The sequence below is a fragment of the Marmota marmota genome, unplaced genomic scaffold, assembly GCF_001458135.2.
Source record: "Marmota marmota marmota unplaced genomic scaffold, marMar, whole genome shotgun sequence".
Classification (NCBI taxonomy): domain Eukaryota; kingdom Metazoa; phylum Chordata; class Mammalia; order Rodentia; family Sciuridae; genus Marmota; species Marmota marmota.
Window position 1 is genome coordinate 2720383 of NW_026000075.1, and position 26291 is coordinate 2746673.

The 26291-nt window shown below is 33.1% G+C and overlaps 1 protein-coding gene across 2 annotated transcripts in view; it reads left to right on the forward strand.

Annotated features, from left to right (window-relative positions):
• Positions 1 to 26291, forward strand: part of Ccdc39 (coiled-coil domain containing 39) — a 57683-nt gene that overhangs the window by 24334 nt on the left and 7058 nt on the right. The window contains exons 7-14 of one of the 2 annotated variants that reach the window (XM_048814226.1): positions 1095 to 1286; positions 7043 to 7146; positions 7442 to 7574; positions 9482 to 9676; positions 10589 to 10753; positions 12244 to 12381; positions 14208 to 14416; positions 20386 to 20509. In XM_048814226.1, the coding sequence (XP_048670183.1) occupies positions 1095 to 1286; positions 7043 to 7146; positions 7442 to 7574; positions 9482 to 9676; positions 10589 to 10753; positions 12244 to 12381; positions 14208 to 14416; positions 20386 to 20509 (1260 nt within the window). The remainder of the gene's footprint in view (positions 1 to 1094; positions 1287 to 7042; positions 7147 to 7441; positions 7575 to 9481; positions 9677 to 10588; positions 10754 to 12243; positions 12382 to 14207; positions 14417 to 20385; positions 20510 to 26291) is intronic. The other variant, XM_048814227.1, reaches the window with a different exon arrangement.

The following is a 26291-nucleotide window of genomic DNA, read 5'->3' on the forward strand; positions in this document are numbered from 1 at the left end:
CTGCTTAGTGCTTGGTGTATGCTCTGATAGGAGCAGGGTCCAAGAAGCAGCCTCCGCAGGCTCCCCAGCCCTGGGCCAGGGCGGTTCCGGGAGCCGGAACTCGGCTGCCCCGCGCTCGGTGTTCGCTCCGATAAGATCAGGTTCTAAGAAGCACCCAGACACTGAACCCTAGCAATCTGTCTGCAAGCCGCAGGCGAATGGCAGCCTGAAATTACCTGTTCTATGGCTGAATGAGCTGCGGTCAGTCGAAAACAGGGATGGTGACGTCAGCTTTCCAACATGGTGGCTGCTGGCCTCCTCTGTGGTCTGACCGGTGGGGAGAACCGAGATGGACCGCTTCCTTCCCCCGTCTCGAACCCAGAATTCAGCCCTGAGTACGGTGCTTGCACAGCTGGCAGAAACTGCAGCGCTGTATTCCTGCGTTGCTGTCTCCTCGTTTCCCAGCTCGCGCTGCAGACTCTAGCCACGGGGCGATTTGCTGAATAAGCAGTGTTACCCTCCGTGCGACAAACCTCTCGCGTTTGAGTCCCCGTAGCCGATCCTCGTGCGATGGAAATCCTTCCTCCAGTTTCCGGAGCACCCCACTATTGCTGGAAATTCCTAACAAGATAGCCTTTAGCCGTCCTGACTTGTCATACTCCCACACAGTGAAGCAGCACACGGGGGCAATGCACTCCCCTCGCCGCCATCTTCCTCTCTCCTAAAATGTTATTTTTGAAAAATGAAAAATACTGATCTGTAAAATATTTGGAAAAATTTATTAAAATACAAGTTTCTATGTGAAAAATAGTTAATAGTATAATATTTTTAGGTGCTACCCTTCATATGTAAAGTCCCAATTGTTTTTCTTTCTTTAACAAAGTTCCAAAAAGATAAAATAGAGACCTTTAGCCATATGAGTTTATAGATATTAATGTATGACATATTAGTATTTTGTTCATATAAGAGACTCTTTTATTCATATAAAAGTATCTCTTAAAATGTTTTTTGTTAAATAAATGCTGAATATAATAATGGAAAAAATAAAAATGAAGTTCCTTTTAGTTTTGTTATATTAAATAAATATTTAAGTGAACACATTGTTTCAATCCTAGGCATTAATGAAGGTAAAGCAGGAAATAAGAGAAAAGGAAAATTTGGTCAAAGAAAAGATTAAGTTTTTGGAAAGTGAGATTGGAAATAATGCAGAATATGAAAAAAGAATTTCTGCTGCTGAGCGTAAAGTTTTTAAATGTAGAATGGAGTATCAACACCATGAAACTAGCAGAAGTCAGCTGAAGGATGAGGTATGTCAACTATAAGATGGCTTTGTGTGTTCATGACAACAGTACTATAACATAGCATAAAGCTTTTCCTTGGTTTAAGGAACTATCTTCTAGTTCTTCTTGCTACATCTCTTTTATAAAACTTCTAGGGCGCTCCCATTGAGCCCCAGAATGCTGAGGTACCTGGGAGGGCTCTCCTGATGGAGTTGTGCAGTGCCCAATCTGCTCGCCACATATGGTGTTCTGTAAGGGACCTGAAGACAAATGGTTTCTGAGGATCTAGATGGAAATTGTAGTGGCAAGGTAACAGGCAAATGTGAAAATGAATGTTAACACACAATTACGGGTGATAATGTGAAGTGTCTTTCCATTGGTACAAGTGTATGTGTAATTTTAACTCTAAAATTCGACTGGAGATACCTGCTTAAGTTCACTGAGTATTATTTTGGTCTGGTAGGCTAAAGGAGAATGATATTTTGGTCTAATAGTAGGCTAATGTGGGGATAAAAAAACTTGAAACTGAATTAGAGGACAAAACTTCTCAGGCATACATGTCAACTAGACTATTTTGTGCAGAGAACAGCCCTTTAGTTAGCGAGAGAGGATCTTTAGAATATTTCTGTATTGAGGTAATATGATCTGAAATTAACAGTTTTAAAGTAGAAAATTGGAATATTATAAATATTATAGACCATTTTATTCTACAAGCTATTATCATTTTTATCTCTGATGCAGAAGATTTTTTTCTGTATAAAGACAATAATCAGATCATAAAAATAAATAATTTCTTGCTTAAATTAGATGTCACTGCTGATAGCTCATTCTTAAAATTTTCAGGGTTTAAGCCAGTTTCAGAAAAGAACACAAGGATTGATTGATTCACTTATTTTATTATTCAGTCATAATTTATTTATCAAGATGTAATTACCATATAGTAATTTATTCTTTTAAAGTGTGCCATTCAAAAGTTCTTAGTATTTTCATGAAGTTGGGGAATTATCACCACTGTCTAATTTTAGAATGTTTTTGTCACCCCAAAAAGAAACTCTATCTTCAATAGTAGTCATCCTTTTCCCTTCTGTTGACCCCTGACAGCTATTGATCTACTTTCATTCTCTAGAGATTTTCTTATCCTGTACATTTCATGTAAAAGAAATATAACATGTAGATTTTTGTCTGGCTTCTTACTATATTTTCAGGGTTCACCCACATAATAGCATGCATAAGTACTTCATTTCTTCTGATGCAGAATAATATTCCATTGACTAGATATACCCCATCATTTAGGCATTAATCAGCTGATGGACATTTTGGTAGTTTCCACTTTTTAAAGCTATTTTGAATAATGTCACTGAGAACATTCATGCTATTTATTTAATTCATTAATTATTTAAAAAATATTTTATACAGAGAACCTCTGTCTTACATTGAGATAGTTACTATTGATTCTCTTTAATAGATTGCAAATTTTCTTTTATTTTAAAAATATATGCATCTTTTTCCTGGGCTTTCTTGACAAATGATTGACAATTGGAATTGTGTATATTTATGGTATAAAATGTGATATTTTGATAGGTATATACAATGTGAAATGATCACCCTGATTATGCTAATTAATACATATATCACTTCACATAACTATTTGGGTGTGTGTGGTGATAAACTTAAGAAATATTCTCTTGGAAAATTTCAAATATATAATACACTAGTGTTAACCATGCTATATTTTAGATTTCCATAACTTCTTTACAACTGAATAGTTATATCCTTTGACTAATATCTAGCCCCTGCTAACCAGAATTCTATTATCTGCTAATGTAAGTTTGACATTATTAGATTCCACGTATAGGTGAGATCATGCAGTATTTGTCTGTTTCTTGCATAATTAATTTAGCATAACACCCTCATATTTCATCCATATTTTTAGAAGTAGCAGAATTTTTTCTTTTTTCAAGGCTGAACTATATTCCATCATGTGGAATATAGTTTCTTTATACACTCATCTGTTCATGGATACTTAGGCAGTTTCCCTCTGTTGACTATTGTGAATAAGACTACATTGAACTTGGGGGATTAAGTCTGTCTTTAGCATAATGATTTTTCTCCCTTGGGGTCTTGGTCCAGAAGTAGGATTACTGGATTATATGGTAATTCTGTTTTTAATTTTTTGAGGAACCTCCATATTTTTTTTCCATAATGACTTTAAAAATTTATATTCCTACCCACCAGGAAAATTTCCCTTCCTCCACATCCTCTTCACTTTTTATTTTTTGATAAAAGTCATCTTGGGTGTAAGGAACTTTTTGTCATGTGCTTTTTATATTAAATCCAAAAAAAATACTGTGGAAATTAATTAGTTTTTTTCCTTAGAATTCTTCTCAGAATTTTATGGTGTTATTTTTATTTATTTATTTTTTTTTAAGAATTTTTATTTGTTTTAATTAGTTATACATGATAGTAGAATGCATTTATACACTTTGTATCATACATAGATTGGATATAATTTCTCATTTTTCTGAGTGTACATGTTATAGAATCACATTGGTTATGTAGTCACATATATACATAAAGCAGTAATATCTGTTTTGTTCCACTATCTTTCCTATCTTTAATTCATTTTTAAAACTTGCTATTTCTAAATACACATGACAGTAGAATGTATTTTGACATATTATACATATGTAGAATAAGTATAAGTTGTTCCAATTAGGATCCCATTATTGTGGTTGTGTATGATGTGGAGTTACATTGATCATGTATTCCTACATAAGGATAGGGAGATATGTTCGATTCATTCTACTATGTTTTCTATTGCCATTCCCCCTCCCTTCCCTTCATTCCCCTTTGTCTAGCCCAATGAACTTCTAATATTCTCCTTCCTTGTTGTGAGTTAGCATCCACACATCAGAGAGAACAGTCTACCTTTGATTTTTGGGGACTGGCTTATTTCACTTAACATGATAGTCCCCCAGTTCTGTCCATTTACTGGCTAATGCCATAATTTTATCCTTCTTTATGACTGAGTAACATTCCATAGTGTATATGTACCACATTTTCTTTATCCATTCATCTGTTGTAGGGCACCCAGCTTGGTTCCATAGTTTAGCTATTGTGAATTGAGCTGCTATAAACATTAAAGTGGCTGCATTACTGTAGTATGCTGATTTAAAGTCTTTTGGGTATAAGCTGAGGAGTGGGATAACTGGCTCAAATGGTGGTTCTATTCCAAGTTTTATGAGGAATCTACAGACTGCTTCTCAGAGTGGTTGCAACAATTCACAATCCTACCAGCAATGTATGAGTAAAACATTTTCCCCACATCCTCACCAACATTTATTATTACTTGTGTTCTTGACTATTGCCATTATGACTGGGGCGAGATGGAATCTCAGTGCAATTTTAATTTGTATTTCCTTAATTGCTAGAGACATTGAACATTTTTTCATATATTTGTTGACCACTTGTTTTTCTTCTTCTGTGAAGAGTCTATTTAGTTCTAAGCCCATATATTGATTGAGTTATTTTATTTTATTTTGGGTTTTGGTGTTAAGTTTATTGATTTTTTTTGTATATCCTGTAGATAAATGCTCTATCTGAGTGCATGTGGTAAAGTTCTACTCCATTCTGTAGGCTCTCTCTTCATATTTTTGATTGTTTCCTTTTCTGTGAAGAAGCTTTTTAGTTTGATTCCATCCAATTTGTTGATTCTTGATTTTAACTTCTTGTGCTTTAGGAGTCTTATTGAGGAAGGTGGTTCCTAGGATGACATAGTAGAGAGTTGAGGCCTACTTTTTCTTCTAGTAGGCATAGTCTCTAGTCTAATGCCTAGGTTCTTGATCCACTTTGAGTTGATTTTTTTACAGGGTGAGAGATTTCGTTCTAGTACATATGGATTTCCAGTTTTCGCAGCATAATTTGTTGAAGAGGCTAGCTCTTCTCCAAAGTATGTTTTTGGCACCTTTATTTAATATGAGATAACTGCATTTATGTGGGTTTGTCTCTGTGTCTTCTATTCTGTTGCATTGGTCTACATGGCTGTTTTTGTGCCAATACCATGCCATTTTTTGTTATTATAGTTCTGTAATACATATTAAGGTCTGATATTGTGATGTCTCCTAAGTCTCTTTTCTCACTAAGGATTGCTTTGGGTATTCTGGGCCTCTTATTTTTCCAAATTAATTTCGTGACTGCTCTTTCTATTTCTATGAAGAACGTCATTGGAATTTAAGAGGAATTGCATTATATATGTATAGTACTTTTGGTAATATGGCCATTTATAATATTGACATTATTAATTCTGCCTGTCCAAGAGCATGAGGGAGCTTTTTGTCTTCTAAGATCTTTTTAAATTTTTTTCTTTAGAGTTCTGTAGTTTTCATTGTAGAGGACTTTCACCTCTTTTGTTAGATTGATTCCCAAATATTTTATGTTTTTTGAATTGTGAATGGGGTAGTTTTCCTAATTCCTCTTTCAGTGGATTCATCACTGATGTATAAGAAGGTGTTTGATTTATGGGTATTAATTTTATACCCTGCCACTTTGCTGAATTCATTTATTAGTTCTAGAAGTTTTTTTGGTGGAATTTTTGGATCTTCTCAATATAGAATCATGTCATTGGCAAATAGTGATAGTGTGTGTTCTTCTTTTTCTATTCATATTCCTTTAATTTCTTTTGTCTGTCTAATTGCTGTGGTTAGAGTTTCAAGGACAATGTGGAATGAAAGTGGTGAAAGAGGGCATCCTTATTTTGTTCCAGTTCTTAGAGGGAATGCTTTCAATTTTTCTCCATTTAGAATGATGTTGGCCTTGGGTTTAGCATATATAGCTTTTATAATGTTGAGGTATGATCCTACTATCCCTAGTTTTTCTAGTGTTTTTAACATGAAAAGGTGCTGTATTTTGTCAAATGCTTTTTCTGTATCTACTGAGATGATAATATGATTCTTGTCTTCAAGTCTATTGATGTGATGAATTATGTTTATTTGCTTATGCTGTATGATAGCTTTATAATATAGTTTGACCTCATGAATTCTGGATATCTGTTTCTATTTCTTTGTGTCTTGTATAATTTATTTTATCAATATTTTCCAATAAGATCTTTGACCTCCTTGGTTAAATTTATTCCTAAATATTTTATTCTTTTTAGTGGTTTTTGTAAATGAGCTATTTAAAATTTTCTTTTTCAGTAGTTTGTTAGTGTATAGAAATAAACTGTTTTTTATATGTTGATTTTGTATCTTATACCTTTACTGAATTTGTTTATTAGTTTGAACTTACTTTTTGGTAGAGTCCTTAGGATCTTGCAAATTTAGTGAAGGAGAAAATTTGTATCTTGGACTTTCTGTTTTAACAATTTAGATTAATGGTAAAATGTAGGTGATTAGGAGGATTTGTGTATTTAGGATGATGTATTAGAACCTTTGAGATTTTTTTCAGATCCAACTGTACTCATATGATTTTCACAAGCACTTTATATACAGACATTAATTTATCTTGAATCCTGGGATATGGTCTTCCTAAGTAGGTCTAGTGATATTGGACATTTCTGCATTTCAACACATTTATGTAATTTTTTAATAATTTAATAGTATTATAAAGCAGACCATTTAAAATTTGACATGAAAATAAGTAAGAAAATACATATATATTAATTACAAAAAAGTTTTGTGGGTGTGGTATAGGTTAGAACTTAAAAATGGGCACAATTGAACTTCTTAGAAATGAAGTTAATTTATAATAAAATAAATAAATAATTTTGTCATTTAACTAATGAATAGCTGGATTCTTTAAAAGCCACTGTGAATAGAACTTCCAGTGATTTAGAAGCTCTGAGGAAGAATATTTCCAAAATAAAGAAAGATATTCATGAAAAAACAGAAAGGTAAGAAAAAAAGCTATTTAAATATGTTTATGGATTTTTTTAGATACTTAAATTTATTTTCTATAAAATAATTGCAAAATTATAGCTACTACTCTACTGAGCTTAAGACAGTTTTACCTGACTTTAATTACAAAGGCTCTAGAGCAGTATTTTTATATTTATTAGATATACAATTTATAGTGAAAAGGTTCATAGTAAATTTTCATAAGATATAAAGAAGTCTTAGGATAAATTATTCTTTGTTTTCATTAAATACTTTTTTGGAGTTTGTTTTCTATTTTTTCTCACTATTTAGGTTACAAAGAATTAAAAATCATAATCAGATTGTAAAAAAAAAATTAAGTCACATTACTGAAAAAACCATGTCTGTGGAAGAAAAAGCTACCAATCTGGAGGATATGTTAAAGGAAGAAGAGAAAAGTGTAAAGGTAAAGTTTACTTTTAATTTTTTAAAATTAGCAAGAGTGAATTCATTAGACTCTTGGGGTCAGAGGACTATTTGTTTTGAGGCACTGGAAAAGGCTAGTCACCATTTCCTCATTGAAATTTTCAAAGGGACCTGTAAGGATGCTCGGTTACAGTGGGCAGTACTTCTCGCTTTTATCCTTTTTGGGGGGACCAAAGGGGAGGAAGAAGGGATAGCTGAAGATGATGGCAAATTCCCTAGACATTTTATAGGCATATATAAAATATCTCTAGTTATATTTGGATGGAATACAGCTTCCTCAGTAGTCATGTAAAAATTTCTGAGTAGCAATCTTGACTTGAGTGGTGTTTGAGTCCAAATCATACAACATTATTTTTTTAAGTTGTTTTTGTCCTCTAATGGCATGATTTTCTATGGCACATGATAGAGGGCAGTATTGGAACTTACTACAAACTTGTAAAGACTGTAAAATTCATATGAAATAGACCTTTTGATCACAGAGAATAAAAAAATCATTTTTAGAGAAATTAATTAAATTAGAAAATAAAAATATTGGCAGCAGATGTACTGATCGTATTCTAGCAGGACTGTTCATTATCTTAATTTTTTTTTGATGTTGTCTTTTGTTTGGAAAAAAAGGCTAACTCTGTCTTTATTGAGTATATACTGTATTATTTACCCTAAAACATGGACTTCAAAATTCTGCTAGGTAATCTTTGAGAAGGTCTTAAACCCAATGAAAACTGTCTGTTTTATGAAAAATGACGTGTTGATTATCAGGTATTTCTTGCTTTATAAAGATTAAAATGTGCCAACCATAGATTTCTTTTACTTCATATTGAGATTCACTGGTTACAAAAAGTATAAGAACACAGAAGGAAATTATTTCAACATTTAAAAATGATGACTTTCAGTTGATCTTAGCTTGGTAGATCAACCAGAGCTTAGAATACATTGGTGATAAGTTTCTAGGTCAAGATCAAGTTTGCTTCCAAGAGGAGAAATGAAAAAGGGGACTTGTTTGTATTTCCCAGGGGGCAGCACATGGCAGGAAGGTCAACATGTATGAGTGATAGATAGTGCAAATAGTGTGCAGGGCCTGCCCTCTATTAGCCTATAAAGCCAGTATTTTAATTTCCAGGAATTTATATTATGCTGCTAAACACAGTTACTATTAAAATCAAATTCTATTTATAATTGAATAAATTATATTCAAAACAAAAGCAAAAGTAATAAATATTCAGCATTTATCCCTTCCAAATTATTTTATTATAATCTATGTCTTAAGGTTAAAATTACTTACATCTCCTATCTGTATGTTGGAAATGCTGCATAATGGTCTGCTTCTGTGTATCATTCCACAACTCTGCATTTAGTGGACTCATGTTAGTAGCTTGAAATTGGTTGCTGTAGTAAATGTTTATATCGTGAAAGTCATATTCTTCTGAATCCCACCTCCATTGGAGAGCTGATATTTAGACATTTACCTGCTCATTACATGATCAAAAGAAGATGGAGTTTGGGTGACACTGTTTCTTCCCTCCCACACCCTCAAGATGGCAGTGAACTCAGTGAACTTATATATTTTTCTCCAGTGGTGTTTTATTTTTTGAGGAAACCAGTGGAGTGACCTAGTGTTGAGACTAGGGCCATGTGATATGGAATTAAGATGACAGGACAAAGTGCATGATAGAGGAATAGAAAACTCCTAATTTAGTCTAATAGAGTAGATGATAGGAAATGTTGGGAATTTGTTGAAATCATGCATGGGGTTTTATATTCCCAAAGGCTTCAATATTGGTGGCAAGATTTCAAGTTTGTTTATAAGCTCCTAAATTATAGTGTTCATATATAAAAAACATTTTAAGATATTATGATTTCATTAACCATTATAATTCTTATTATCAGGAAGTAGAAGTTCAATTGAACATAGTGAAAGATGTGCTATTTAAGAAAGTTCAGGAGTTACAGACTGAGACAATGAAAGAAAAAGCTGTCATATCTGAAATTGAAGGAACCCGTTCCTCTCTGAAACATCTCAACCATCAATTATATAGACTGGATTTTGAAACTCTGAAGCAGCAAGAAATTATGTACTGTCAGGTAGATGTTACTCTTGTGATTGTCTTCCATATTGATTTTTTATAGTTGTGGTGGTCAAGATGCCTCAATATCCTAAGAAAAGAACAGTTTCTAAGCACTCTTTTGGAAGGACAGACAGATGCTAATGGTGGGATATTATGTTAGGTTCACAGTAGGATAGGGAAACCCTAAAAGCTATTATTTTTCTCTATCTAACATGAACAGGCAATAGGAGAGACAATTCTAGTGAGGGAGACCCATGTTTTAAAGGAAACGGGGACAGCTGAGCCCAGAACAAAACAAGTCATGGGATACCTGAAAACTAGAAAAAACTATGTTGATTTTTATGTGTGCCAATATGAACACCTCATCCCTATCCCCAGGGCAATAGAGTAAATGTATTTTTCATTTTTTCTGTATTTATTAAAGACACACACATCTTACGTATTTTCATGATAATTTCTTAACACCCTCTCTTTCTACATCTTAATTTTCTCATCTAATATATTCTTGGTGGTTCAAAATTAAGTATAATTTTTAAAATGATTAATGAGAAGTTTATTATATTTGAACCTTTCCTAGTTATTTGTGACTATCTTTCTTGCATGCTCTAGAAAATGTACCCTCAACGATCCATGTCTATATAAGTCCAGTAAATTTACTAAGGCTTTTAGGGCAGTATGATAAACACCCCTGACTTTGTTACATTTTTAGATTGCTTTCATGTAACTCATGCACTCTGTTGAAAATGGTTTGTTGTTGTTCCCTTTAAAGAAATATTCTATCCTGAATTGCTAAAGGACTAGAGCGATTTTACTAAGTGATGATGCCAACGCCAAATGCATAAGAATGTGTTCAGTGTGTTTTTATGTTACAGAGAAGCTTTAAATTATTTATTTCTCCTTATTAACTTCTTTTTAAAAACTATAACAGGATTTTTACATTCAACAAGTGGAACGGAGAATGTCACGGTTAAAGGGAGAGATTAATTCAGAAGAAAAACAAGCCCTTGAAGTAAAAATTATTGATCTTAGGAAATCCGTGGAACAGAAGAAGGCTACCCTTGGTGTTTTGGAGACACAAATGAAGAAGCTTCATGTAATTTAGCTTTATGTAATTTGTTATGTTTCTGGTATCCTAGTTAACAGTTGTTCAGTTTTAAGTCAATAGGTTCCCAAGACAACTTTGGTTAAGGTGATTGCTAAATTACCCAAATATATAAACAAAGGTTCACATTTTGAGAGACAGTATTAGAATGTAATGTTCCCATTAAACATTTACTATATGGTAAATATTGTATTATATTTCTCTAATATTTTATTTCACTTAGTTCTTATGCCTTGTGAGGAAGGTACTGTTTCTATTTTACAAAGTATGTGACTTATCCAAGGTTACATAGTTAGTACCTAGAGAACTGGGATTTGATCCTTGGTCTATTTGACTTTGAATTACTTTCTGAGTAGATTTTTTAGAACATTGGTAAACTCCAATTTTTTTTTCCATACTAAATAACTTGATTGCCTGTTTTCTCTGAAATGCTCTCTAAAAGAAGCAGCTCTTATTTTTTGAGTCATCTATTGTTGTTATTCCACTAATTACTTATTACAATATTTCAGTTGACTCCATTCAGTTAGTAAGGTGAGAATGTTCTTCATCTTTAGGAGTTTTATTATGTTTATGGTACTATAAAAACCTACAGATGATGAACACTTTTCATATGTTTGTTGATCAATTGTATTTCTTCTTCTGTGAAGTGTCTGTTCAGTTCCTAGCCCATTTATTGGGTTATTTGGGTTTTTTTGGTATTAAGTTTTTTGAGATCGATCTATCTATCTATCTATCTATCTATCTATCTATCTCCTGGATATTAATGCTCTATCCGAGATGCCTGTAGTAAAGATTTTCTCCCATTCTGTAGGCTCTCTCTTCACATTATTGTTTCCTTTTCTGTCTAGCAATATGTAATTACACTTGTAATAATAATAACAGCCACCACTGATTTCTCATGTGTCAGGCACTGTCCTACATACTTCTTGACAGTAACTGTTTTAATCTTCCCAACAACCTGGGGAGGTAGGAGTTGTTCTCATTTCCATTTCAGAGGTGAGGAACTGAGGAAGAGTAGGTTACCCACCGAGGTCAGATGGCTAATAGGTAATAGAGGTCATCTGATTCTAGAGCTTATTCTTAGGCCCCTATGTTTTCTCAGACCCATAATGTTTTTACTTTGGTACTTGGATAGGATCAAGCAATTCCAGTATAGAAGGGGTGAGTCCTGTAATGAATTAAAATGTATATTCCCTCTCCTTAGAAATGGTGAGCTCTTCATTATTTGGTTGAGCTAGAACAATGCATAATATTTTCTATAATTATTGAACTCAGCCTAAACCCAAAATATCAATAGATGATGAAAATAAAAATGTTTCTATTTGACTATCTGTGTATATTATGTAAGATACATAGCATGATGAGAGAGTAAAATATCTGATTATAAATATTCGAGAGTGTATAATTTATTTTCATTATAGTATGTCCTTAATTTAGTTCTTGAAGACATGCTTTCATATATCTTTTTCTTTTTTTTACAGAATGATCTTTACTTCATCAAGAAGTCAAACAGTAAAAATTGTGATGAAAAACAGTCCCTCATGACTAAAATAGATGAACTAAATATTTTTATTGACAGATCAGAGAAAGAACTTATTAAAACCAAAACTTTAAAACAGGTACACTAAAATTATGTGCATATATCATTTTAAAAGCCATGTAGAAATTTTTAAAAATATGGAAAATAGTGAAGAAGAAAAAAGTATGATCACTGTACCTAAAAAAAGTGTTGAAGTCATATTTTTTCTTTCAGTTTTTTAAAGAAAATTGGCTTTTTATTTTATTTTGTATTTAATAAATTTTAATATATTATACAAATTTCCTAAAACACTAACTACTCCTTAAAAAACAACTCTTGATGACTTCCTGAAAATATATTGCATGAGTTACTATAACTCACTTAAGCACCTTCTACTTTGGGGATATATTTGTTTCCAATGTCTGGCTATTATGCATCATACAATAATGGAAAATGCACATATGTCATTGTACAGTTTTTCAGTTAGTTTCCTGGGATAAATTTTTAACTATATAATTATTATTATCAAAAAATTTTAATTGTAGATGGACACAATATATTCATTTTTGTTTGTGTATTTTTATGTGGTGCTGAGGATGAAACCCAGGGCCTCATGCATTTGAGGCAAGTGCTCTACCACTGAGCCACAACCCCAGCCCCTAACTGTATAATTATGAGAGAGGGAGAGAAGAGGGAGAGGAGAGGGAGAGGGAGAAAAGGAAGGAAGGAAAGAGAAATATCTTTGGTGTCTTAAAACTATTTTTTAAGCTAAATTGCCCTCTAGAGGCTTTAACTAATACTTCCCCAACAGCAGTGTGTAAACATTCTATTTCATTTACCACTACTGAGGCTGGGTAGTCTAAGTTACAAAACCATTGCCAATTTGATAGACAGATATGGTATCTCATTGTTTTATTCTACATGTTTAAATTTGAGACATTTAAAATATTTTGTTTAAGGATAAAATGTAAAACATTTATGTTTAAATAAAATGTTTACAACATTTTTCCATTATGTTCCGTATTTTTCTTTTTGGATATCTAATTTATGTTTTTTGTCTACTTTTCCACCAGAGGTTTATATATTTGAATTTTTAATGAAATATTCTTATATGTGAAAATATTATTTTGTTGCGTTTATATTTTCATTACTTACCTTTAAATTTTTATTCAGACATGAAATCTTTTTTAAATATCAAACCTGTGGGATTTTTTTTCCTCTTTATAATTTTTATGTTTAGAAGCTTCTTTGTCACCCTAAAAATCAGAAAAATGTTTGCTATTTCTAGTTGCATTGATCTCATTTCTCATGTTAAGTTTTTCATTCATCTATAATATATTTTTGTACATGTGAGATCTAGTAAGGATATAGTCTCTCCTCCAACTATAAAGCCAACTGTAAAGCTACATTTATGAAATAGAAAAATCTTATATTTTGTTTCTATGTTTTATTTTTGAGATTGATCAATTTATTCACTCTTATGTCAGGACTCTACTTATGACTAAATTGTTTTAAAATAGAAATGTATTTTCATATTATATTGTGAGATTTAGTTGAGTATAAAAATGTTCTTCCATAGGATTTTATGTTTTTTCTGGACATTTAAATTTCAATTTTGGGAATAACTTCTTCCTTTTTTTTTCTGTAAAGCCAGAATTTAAAATTGAATGATTTTTTTTTTTTTTTAAAAATGTCTTGGAATAGCCATGCCCACCCCTCCTGCATTATTTATGTATTTATTTATTTATTAAAGAATCATGACTATGGAGCAATTTAAATTTAACCCTAGTTAATGTCTTTAGTCAATGGTCAAATTAGAAAATGGCATATTCTCAAGTTTGACTTTTAGAGCGATAAAAAGGAAGATATTTTGGTTTTGATATAAAAATTAATTATTTCAATATTTGAAAATTTTGCTGTTAATAGGATATGATGATAGAGGACAATCTTCTAAAACTTGAAGTTAAACGCACTCGAGAAATGCTTCACAGTAAGGCAGAAGAAGTTCTTTCCCTGGAAAAAAGGAAACAGCAGTTATGTACTGCTATGGACGAGCGAACTGAAGAAATTAAGGTTCATAAAACAATGCTTGCCTCACAAATAAGATACGTTGATCAAGAACGGCAAAGCATAAGGTAATTATCAGTTTTGAAACACTGCTAAAGAATTTTGAAAACAAACGTTTGTTAAACCATGATGCAAAGAAAAGACCACCGACTCCAATTTTAAATCAAAGTAAAGTAAGCTTGTAATTCCTACCAGCTGGGACTGTCTCTTCTGAAATCCTTGGATTAGAGAACAGTACTCCAGCTATCTAGGAGTGCAGTTTTATAGCACAAAAAGTTGCAAAAAAAGGGGAGTGTCTTAAAAACTTACAGATAATAGGATTTTGACAAGCATAATAGAAAGGAGGATAGTAGGTTAATGGTCTAAATGGTTCAGCACCCTGGAAGTAAATTTAGATCCCAACATCAGAATTTATGAGGCACCATTAGGGTTTCAGAGAGCGTTGTTATCTGGTCAGGGAAAGCCAGAAATGGGTGAGTTCAAGGCATGGGCAGGCATTCCAAGCAAGTTTAGAAATTGCAGTAATTTATAGTAAAATAGAAATTAACTTTTCAAGACTTTGTGTTGAGATGGCTTCCAATCTTAAGATGGAAATAGGCTGGGTTCATCAAGTGAAGTGATGCTTGTTCCCTCCATGACCCTGATATTCATCTTTTTCTTATTCACTTGAAAAGGCCTTAATAGAAGATATAGAGTATGTTATAGCCGTTAAGTCTAGGTACTTTCCTATCTTTCCTTTGGCTTGTTCTTTACTCTTTGGATTCTTGCTTTTGCATTAAGATCATTAAGCCACTTGGGGTTGATTTTTGTGTATGGCTTGTGATAAGGATCCAATAATGAATTTTTCCCTATACAGCTACATTTATTGAAGCGATTTTCCTGCAGGAATTTTTCAGATCTTTTATAAAATTATTCCTGGCCACATGTTATTTTTTACATTGCTGTCAACATTATCTTCTTTTATAGCATTTTATTAATTTTTTTGTTGCTGATATTTACCAATATTTTACAGTTAGTTTCTGTATCTTAAGTATTCAACAAGCTCCCTGAAACTCGAGTTAATTATAACATTCTTCCTTAGATTCTATACTTATAGCTATTTCATTCATATCATTTTTGTATAATAATTGTTTTGTTTCTTTCTAATTTTTATAAGTTTTGTTTCTTTTCTATACTTGCTAGGACCTTCAGTCCAATGCTGAATAATGGTGATTACACATGCTTTAATCTTGTTCCTGATCTCAAAGGGAAAGTTTTTGTTGTTTTATCCTTAAGCATAAAGCTTACTGTAGGTTATTTATTTATTTATTTATTGCTACAGACTGAACCCAGGGCCTTGTGCATGGTAGGGAAATGCTGTGGCAGTAAGCTATATTCCCAGTGCTGTTTGTTTTGAGATACCCTTTATCATAATTAAGGTAGCTCCCATCTATTTTTATTCTTTGCTTAGAGGTTTTAATTTTTAACACTGGAAATGGCTTTGTCTTTTGTTATTAATTTTTCTGTATTCACTTATATTGATTAGTTTTTCAAAGTTAAATTATCCTTATATTCCTGGAATAAACTCAATATGTCTGCCACATATTATCTTTTGTATGTACCTAGATTTTGTTTGATAATATTCTAATGCAAGTTTTACATCCATGTTCATGTATACAAATGGCCCACAATTCTCCTTGCTCTATTGCTTTTGTTAGGCATTCCAAGCAAGTTTAGAAATCACAGTAATTTATAGTAAAACAGAAATTAACTTTTCATGACTTTGTGACGAGATAGCTCCCAATCTTAAAATGGAATTAGGCTGGGTTCATTACGCGAAGTTGTTAAGGTTATGTTTATCTTCTTAAAATGACTTATGTGTTTCTTATTCATTTATATTCTGGATAAGTTTGTAAAAGAGTAGAATTACATCTTCTTTGAATTTTCAAAGACCTCATTGGTAAAACCACTGGCGTTATCTGTTGGGGAAGATTTTTGGTCCTTTGTTAAATTTATTTATTGGCCATATGGAATAATGCAGATTTTGTATTTCTCTTTGATTTAGTTTGGGAAACTGTGTTTTTCCCTGGGGAAATATTTTTTTATACTTCATCCAAAGTTTCAATTATTGCCATCAGTAGTCCATAATATCATTTTATTACTTAATAGTTGTAGCATGTATAGATATTCTTGATATTGTTTATTTGTACCTTGTCATTTTTAGGTGGGATAAGTCTTACAAAAAGTTAATCAATTTTATCAGTGTTTGAAAAGAATCAGTTCTTACTGATCTTTTCTATTGTGCGTTCATTACTTCATTAATTTCTGATCTCATCTTTACTATTCTCATTTTTTGTGGGGTTTTAAATGTTCCTTATCTAACTTCTTTAAATAGATGTGTAGTTCATTATTTTTCAGTATTAAAGCTAAATTTCTTCTAAGTATGATTTTAGCTGCATCCCATGAAATTTGATATTGCCATGGGTTTCTTTCTTTTCTTTTCTTTCTTTTTTTGTCTTTCCTGCCTTTCATTGTCTTAATTGAAGTTTTATTTTAAAGAGACAACTTTGTGAAGGTATAACTGAGCTACAATAAATAGTTCATATTTAAACTGTACAATATAAATATATACCTGAGAAAACATCACCGCACATCATGACCCTCACAAGTTTCTTTGTGCCCCATCGTAAATCCTCCCACCAGTCCCTTCCAATGTGCCTTTCCAAGATAGCTGCTTTTTATACATATTTTAGATTGCGTTATCAGGAGTTTTATATGAAGGGAATCCATTAGTAAATACTCGTTTTCTGCCTTTTGTCATTTGACATAATTATTTTGAGACTCCGTCCGTACTGTGTGTAATCACTAATAACATTCCTTTTCATCAGAGATTGGCACACTCTTTTGCAAGGGTTAGATATTAAATGTTACAGTTCTTTGCAAACCATATCATCTTTGTTTCAATAACTCAACTCTACCATTGTGGAGTGAAAGCAGTCACAGAAAATATGTAAATAAATGAGCATAGCTATATTCCAAAAAACTTTATGAACAATGAAATTTTGTTTTCGTCTTTCATAAAATTTAGTTCTTTTGGTTTTTTTGCAACTATTTAAGAATGTAAAAGCCATTCTTTGCATGTAGGCTGTACAAAACAGGTGGCAGTCAGAATGGTTTGCCAACTCTGGCTTTTTATTTTCTCAAAAGTAGTGTTTCATGATACTCTAATTTGTTTATATATACACCTGATGAAAAATGGACGTTCATGTTCTTTCCAGTTTTTAGCTGTTACAAACAAAGCTGCTATGAACATATGTATTGTTGGCATAGACATGTGCTTTCTTTTTCTCCTGGCTAAATACCTGGGAGAGGAATTACTGGCTCACATGATATTCATATCTTCATCTATTTGTATCTATATCCATATGACTTTTCAAGAAATATTAAGAAATTACCATGTATTCAGTCTTTCTGTCTCTCCTGTCTTTTATTGATTTAATGAATTTTATTTTTCTTCCTTTTAATTGAAAATTAAAAATTCTAATTATTTTTTGGTCATTTTTAAATTCAAAAGAGAGTTTGTCTTTCCCTTCTTTAAAAGACTTAGCACCTTTTACTTCTACTTTTTTTCCCCTCCTCTTTTATGTATTCTTGAAAACACTGATTAAATTTAGAATACAATGTTTTTATGAAAGGTCTGATTCTAGGGTAATTCAATTTACATCATAGGGAACCTAATTTTTGTTGTTGAGTTTCTTTGAAAGCTTTGGGACAATCTCTTTATCCTTGCTTTTCATGTCTGGGTGTTTAAATTTTTCTTGCTTGGCTTTTAGAGAACTCTTTCAATTAATTATTTCATTCACATCTTTCTTTGGTTCAGGGGAATATTTTTCTCTATTACTTCAACTTTTTTTCTCATCACCACTTTCTCTGTTTTCCCCAATTTTTTTGCTCATTCTTAGTGGATGCTGACCTTCTAGATCTGTCCTCCAGGTTTCTTAACTTTTCTCTCATTTTCTACTTTATTTACTTTAAAAAAATATTCTTATTTTCTCTCTCCCTAGTTCCCTTTCTCTCTGGCTAGCTTCCTCCACATTTCTCCATCTCTCCAACTCACAACTGAATCTTTATTCTTCACTGATATTTATTGAACAGGAGAACTCATTTTCAAGAACTGTTGTTCTTTCTTTGATTCTTTCTTTTCCTAAGAGTCCATTTTGTTTTATAGATATTTTTGGAGCTAATATTTTTTTCATATTTTAGAGAATACTAATTAGAATACTTTGAGAGTTATATTCTATGTATTATCTGTCTCCCAGGATTTGTTTTTCTTTGTTCATTTAATTCATTCTGTTAGCATTTCATGAATGTCTGATGATCCTTGGTTTTCTATCAATATTTTCTAATAAATACTTAATTAATAATTAGTGGATATTGGGATAGGTAGTTGGCAAGGGTTTTATCTGTAGCTAAGTAGATCTCTTTCTTCAACAGATCTGTCCACCAAATGGGAGCCTGGTTTTAGGCTCTTAGCTAGTTTGTCCCCTAAGGAGCACAAATTGTTACTAGGCAGAATCAGGACTTCCATTGTTACCAACAGTTAGAATGTATTTATTTTGAATGAAGTAGACTTCATTATATTGCTAAGCAGAACTGCCTTTCTTTTTCATTTACTTCCACTGTTGTAAAACTCAGAATTACTTCATGTTCTCTCTTTACTTCTCTCTCTAGCACCAACATATATGCTACTGTGGCAATCTGTCAGTCATCATCAGAGTAGAGACCATCCCTGTCAACATCTCTGTATACCCAGGGTATTGGGGGAAATGACCCAGATGTTCGATGAAGATTCTTTTATTAACTACCTATTGATGGTAGCTCACAAATCAATTTTACTCTTTTGATTTATTATTCTTAAGTTTGGGTTTTCTTCAGACTTCTTTGGTAGAAAATAGTTTTTGCTGCCTCAGTAATCTTCCATGAGCATCTGTCTTTTTCTATCACTCTTATCATATCTGTTTTCCATTTTCCTATGAATTTGTGAAAATATTTGTGTCTTTCTTGTTTCTAGAGATATTATGGCTTAAAAAAACTTCTTCATCTCAGGAAAGAGAACAGATAAACTTCTGCTCAGTCTGCCATCTTAAGCTTGAAGGCTAGCTTCCGTTTATGATCACCTGAAGGATGGGCAAATTTTTTTTTCTGATAAAAAAATAGTGACAATTAAAAATAAGAAAATCTTTAACTAAATATATTTTTCCGTCAGTTTTCTCTTGGGGCAGAAAACTGGTAGGTTGAAGATTTTTTTTCATCATGGTTTTGTGTCTTAACTTTCATGAGATTGTTGCAGGTAAATGACTCACCCTCCATATTGCCATGAGTATATTAGCACTACTAGTATTATTATAAAATAACTTCTAAAAAATAGCTTATAAAATATAAATTTATTGTAATAAAAGGAAAAAGTACCAATTTAAGAATTTGAATCTGAATGTTAGGAGACAATTCTCTGTGAGCTTCTCATATTTCTGCATGCGTTGCAAGGGGAGGTATTTTCTGCCCTGTTCTGGATTATCTTTTCAAAGATATTTGAATAGCAAACAGCCTCAGAGGAAGAGGTAGTATTTCACTATGGAGGAACAGTTAGGCATACTTGTTTATTTTCTGTTAGAAGATATTTGGGTTGCCTATACTTCCTCAGCGATGACACAAACCTACCAACTGCCTTCACCTGAGCATCTCCTTCCCATTGTGGGACAGGGGAATGGGGAGAAGCAAGGGGAACCTTTGCAAACAGGAAACTCATACATATTACTTGCTGTACCATGAGTAATAATTTATAAGTCCTTTGTTTATGCCATAGGAATCTCATGTCTTCTGACAGCATCCATGAAATCATGGCATGCTAACTTGTTAGCTTTCAAGTAGATAAACTCTAAATTATTAAATTAAAAAATGAGAACACATTTGACCTGCTTGAGTTCGATAATAACATAAATCCAAATGTCATCAGAAAGAACTCATGACTGTCCTTTATTTTTTTTTCTCTTTATATTAGCGCTGAGTTTCATGAGCGACTAAGTAAAATCAACAAGCTGAAGAATAGATATGAAATTCTTACTGTTGTTATGATGCCTCCTGAGGGAGAAGAGGAGAAAACACAGACCTATTATGTAATAAAGGTAATCTTAATTGATTTACAGATGTGAGAGTAAGAAGTATCCTTTCTTTGTTAACTCACTCACAGTAATCTTCTGGGTTTAAATGAACCCAAAAGAGCAAATGTTTTCCATGAAACAATAGCAACTATTTTACTTAGTTAGGGTCATTAGCTAATGCATTAATAACATCCAAAACATTAGTTGCTAGATGGAGATAATGAAGCATTATCAGTTCTATATATATCACCAATCCCTGAGATCCAAGCATGCCCTCTGGATCCCAAAGCCTACTGCTAACTTCCTCTTTTGAGTTCAGGTCATTCTAAGTTGACCATTCTTTAACCATCATTTTTGCTGTCATTTTTATTGTGTCATTTTCCCTCGTCTAGTCAAGACTCATAATCTGTTTTACTCTAAGACATATATCATCATTCTGGGTGCCTTAAGCATGCATGTGACAAACTGTTCAATACCTTAAGGCTTTCTTTCACTATGGCCACCTATTATATGCCATACGCTGGACCTTAGCATTTTGTGGGAGCTATACCACCTCTGAATCTTAAACTCCAGTTTACGTTTGCAGTCCTGGTAAGCAGTTGTCCAGAGAGGAAGAGGGCTGCTCCCTTTCTCTCTTACTGTACAGGATACAGACATATCAGGTAAAACTGTTTTTTATCTCTCTCTCTCTCTCTCTTTTGTTTTTAAACCAGGGTGCTTAATCACTGAGCCACATCCCCATCCAGTTTTTATATATATATATATATATATATATAAAATCTCACTAAGTTGCTTAGGACCTTGCTAAGGCTGGCTTTGAACTTTCAATCCTCCTGCCTCAGCCTCTCAAGCTGCTGGGATTACAGGCATGCACCACTGTACCCAGTGAAACTGCTTTTTCTTTTGTGATGTTTGAGAATTGTCTGGTTATCTTAACCTAAGAACTCATAAGAGAGAACTCCAGAACTGATCAGGAATTGAATGTAATTTTGTTCCTGTATACTGCTACATTCATCTTTTCCATGTAGAAAATACCCTGGATAGATGTGAATTTCTTTATAAAAAGGTTTGGGAAATTACTCAATACACTTTAAGAAAGGACTAAAATTGTAACTTTGACTCATGGATAGAGGTACTCTCAATTCACACCTTCAGAGAATGGTCCTGTGGATGCTGTCTTCAACTTCTACATATTTCCTTCAGCAACCAAGTTTTCTTCTATAGCCTTTCTTCAAGTTTTCCCCTAACACATACATCGAGTGTGGCTTGCCTAACTTGTAACCTTTGGAAATTAACCTATGGGAAATCAGTGCTAATTCTCAAATCTTTGTTATAACATCAGACTTCTGCCTAATAGTAACAAGATACTCCTCCTCCCATATTTTAAAGGGTCTCATATTGTGAGGGGTAATCTCTAATTAGTTAGCTGTGGGTAGAAGGTAAATGTTGCAATTCCAGTTATTCTTCTCTAACAACAAGGGCTGCGGTGAGTTACTTACATATACTGGTGTTAATAATGCCTCTGTCCATATCCTGCTTTTGTCTCTAAGTAAGTAGTGATCTTGAATAAGTTGTATGACCCTTTAAGGCCTGTTTTCTCACTTGCAAAATGAGGATGATAATATTGTTACTTTTGTTGGAAAAAGTATGTGAGAAAATATATGCAAAGCTCTCAGGATAGTGCTTGGCACAAGATGACACTCAAATATTAGCTATTATTATTGTTATTGCTGTGATGATGCTGATTCATCTACTCAGGAAAACAGGCAAAATATTTTTAGTGAGGGAAAAATTATGCTTCTATTCACAGTGACAGTGATGGACAAATATCATATAACATGTTAAGTAATTTGAGGCTATCAGTTACCCTCAATTGACTGATACCATACTTCTTTTCCTTCCATCTTCTCTGGGATCCATAGCTTGTCACATAGTTATTTCTGTTTTTAATTGTATAATATGTTTAAAATTTTTACTAACAATACTTCACATGTCTCACATATATAAAAAATGAGCCTTTATTTCTTTAGAACTGTTACTGTCTGGGGATGCTGGGTTGTTGTCTCTATTCAGCAAAGACTTGAAGAAGAGGACACAGGGAGAGCAAGCAAGAAGTAGATTTTTTGCAAAGACTAAAGAGATATAGGGATAGATTTCTCTGAAGAGAAGGGGCCCCAGAGCTAGGAATCCAGGGAGAGTTTTGGCTTGTTCTTTTTATGGTCTCTGGAATTTCCTCCTTTTCTGATGTCCTCCCCTGTCCATGTGCTTCACACTATTATTGGTTGGTGCCCCCTCTGTCCATGTATTTTACTCTTGGATCCCACTTAGGAGCATGAGTACGAAAGTGTCTCTCTGATTGGGTCCTCCACTTTTGTCCACAAGCACTTTCATCAACCAGGAAGTTGACCACATTAGAAGACCCACTCCATGCTCCTTTGTTCTGACTTTGCCTCCAACCTCCTTACTCATGGTCTTGCCCTGGCTGTCAAGCCCTTCTATATCTCCCTCATAACTAAATTCAGTCTAACTTTTATCAGGAAAAATTATCCATGGCATGAAAATGGAGACAAACAGTCACTGGGTGCCATGACACCATTACATGGTGACACCAAGTACTTGGCATTTCTTAGCAGGCCCTTCAGGGATTATCTGATTGAAAAGGAGTGAACACCTTTGACTTCATGTTGACTAATTATTTTATCTATCCTTCCATGGGGATAGATATGAACTTGTAGATAACTGAGAGTAACACAAATGATTCTTTTTGCTAACAATGTAAATGAATTTTGGCTAGTGGAAACACAACTGTGCTTTTTTGTTTTATATTTGTATGAGAATAACTTTTAACCTTTGGAAAATAATATTTTAACAGTTTCACTAGGAAAAACAAATTTGCCAATTAGAACTTAATTTTTATTTTTCAAAATGATTCCATTTTTCAGAGCCACTGTTTTTTTTTTTTAATAGATTTAAGGTTAAAATATAGTCAATTCAAGAGCTTTCTCTTTTTCTTATCCTTACAATTCTCCACAAAAGGATCTTTCTTGGTGGAGCATATTCGTATGTTTATAAATTTGGGTAAGAGGAATTTGGTTACAGTGTTAGCAACTGTTCTGTTTTCTGCGTGTTGTAAGCCAGGGGTCAGCAAACCAGGCCCCAGTCAAATGCTGCTTGCTGCCTGTTTTGTAAATTAGTATTATGAGACACAATAATACACTTATTCATTTGTGTGTTGTCTATGGCTGCTCTCCTGCTACAATGGCAGGTAAGTAGTTTCAGCATAGGCGGAATGGCCCAAAACATTAAAATATTTACTATCTGGCCCTTTACTTTAAAATTTTTTTGACCCTCTTGTTAGTTTCTTAGGGCTTCCATAACAAGGCCACAAAGTAGATATTGTGAACAACAATAATTTGTTTCATACTCCTGAGTCTAGAAGTCCAAGAGGAAGGTGTTATCAAGGTTGGTTCATTCTAAGGGCTAGGAGGGAGGATCTGTTCTATGCCTCTCTCCTCTTCTGGTTTACTGGCAATCTTTGGTGTTCCTTGGCTTGCGAAGGTGTACCTTCATCTTCACATGGTGTTCTTCCTATGTCTCCATGCAGTCTTCCCTCTGTTGGTATATGTTCAAGTTTCTCATTTTGTAGGAATATCAGTTATATTGGATTAAGACCAACCCTAATGACCTCATTGTGACTATATCTACAAAGACTCTGTTTACAAATAAGGTCACATGTCTTTTTCCCAGACACAGTTCAACTCAGAGTCCCTGTTTTTGGTCTTATAGTAGTAGCCTCTGGTCTATGGAGCATACATGATTTTGTTTTTCTTTTATCAATGGTAGCATCTCACAGTATCTGACTTTTAAAAACCAGACTGAAAAATATAATCAATAACCAGTGAAGAACTGGTATCTTTAAAATCTTATCTGAAAGTTTCTCTTAGTCTTTATAAGTATAGTTATGACCATAATCTAGTGAAATTGTCCAACTCTAAGGTACTTGAAAATGCTTTGAAATGTTAGAAAGCTATTAAAAATTCCAAATACCAACTTTTCTAACCCCAAATAAAAATAAACATTATATAATCTTCAATTTAGAAGCAGATGGAGAAACTTTAGAATTTCAAGGTATACATGAAATTAGAGCAGGAATTTGTATAGGATGAACAAATTTAACTCCTTCATTTGAAAAATGAAATCAAGCTCAAAGAAGAAATATGAATTACTGATGTCACTGAACTCACTGGTAGTCAATCCACAGTTAAAATCCATGTTTTGAATCATTCCAGCTCTTCCACTAAACTATATTTCAAGTAAAAATAGATGTCAATTCTAGACACAAAGGGATTAGATATAACATATATAGCAACTTTTATCTTTCTTTTTTCTGAGCTTTGACACATAAAAATTGTACATACCTATGGGCTTTTGGGTGACGTTTCCATATATGTGTACATTGTATAACGTTCAAATCAGGGTGAGTGTATCTGTCTCCTCAAGCATTTATCATTTCTTTGTGGCTTTTAAAAATTATAATATTTGTTACAAAAATATGTGTAACTCATGTTTTGAAGCATAATGCAACAAATACCAATGAAACTGTTAAGACTTGAAGCATTACTAATAAGACTTTCTTTCTCATTGACTACATCTGGTTTAAATACATATATCTAGGGATTGAATTAAAATATTGATTTTTAATTTTGACTAAAAATAGAATTTTCAGTGTATATGTTTTTGTGACCCTTTAATCAGAGACATTCTTTGAACTGTACAGAGTATAGCCCAGTGGCATAGTTACCCTAATAGGAATACACTGTAATATGTCTACTCAAAGGAAATTTTAGTTTTTAGCAAGTTATAAACTTCATGTTTTCTATGTATTTATCAAAATAATCTCTATTTTTTAAATAGTTATTTTAAAATTATGACAAAACAAACAGAGGAGGTTATTTCCCTGGATATACCTGGTTCATCTTTTATTCCTTCAAAAGATTTGAAATGAGAAACTGTTCCTGAAGCTCTTTGAGGCCAAAAACATTCTTCTGATTTAATACTGAGTTTCTATTTTTAAAATTTGTTCTAATTAGTTATATATGACAGCAGAATGCATTTCAATTCATTGTACACAATTGCAGAACAACTTTTAATTTCTCTGGTTGTACATGATGTATATATAGTCACACCAACATGTGCAGTCATACATGTATCTAGGGTAGTGATGTCCATCTCTTTCCACCATCTTTCCTGCCCCCAAGCCCCCTCCGCTCCCTTCCCCTCACTCCCCTTTGCCCAATCAAAGTTCGTCCATTCTTCTCATGCCCCACTCCCCCATTATAGATCAGCATCCACTTATCAGAGAACATTGGCCTTTGGATTTTTTGGGATTGTCTTACTTTGCTTAGCATGATGCCTCCAATACCATCCATTTACCTACAAATGCCATAATTTTATTCTCTTTTAATGCTGAGTAATATTCCATTGTGTATATATATCTTAGTTTTTTCATCCATTCATCTATTGAAGGGCATCTAGGTTGGTTCCACAGTTTAGCTATTGTGAATTGAGCTGCTATGAACATTGATATGGCTGCGTCACTATAGTATGCTGATTTTAAGTCCTTTGGTTATAGACCGAGGAGTGGAATAGCTGGGTCAAATAGTGGTTACATTTCAAGTTTTCTGAAGTGTCTCCATACTGCTTTTCATAGTGGTTGCACCCATGTGCAGTGCTACTAGAAATATCTGAGTGTACCTCCCCCCCACTTCCTCTCCAGCACTTATTGTTGCTTCTATTCTTGATAATT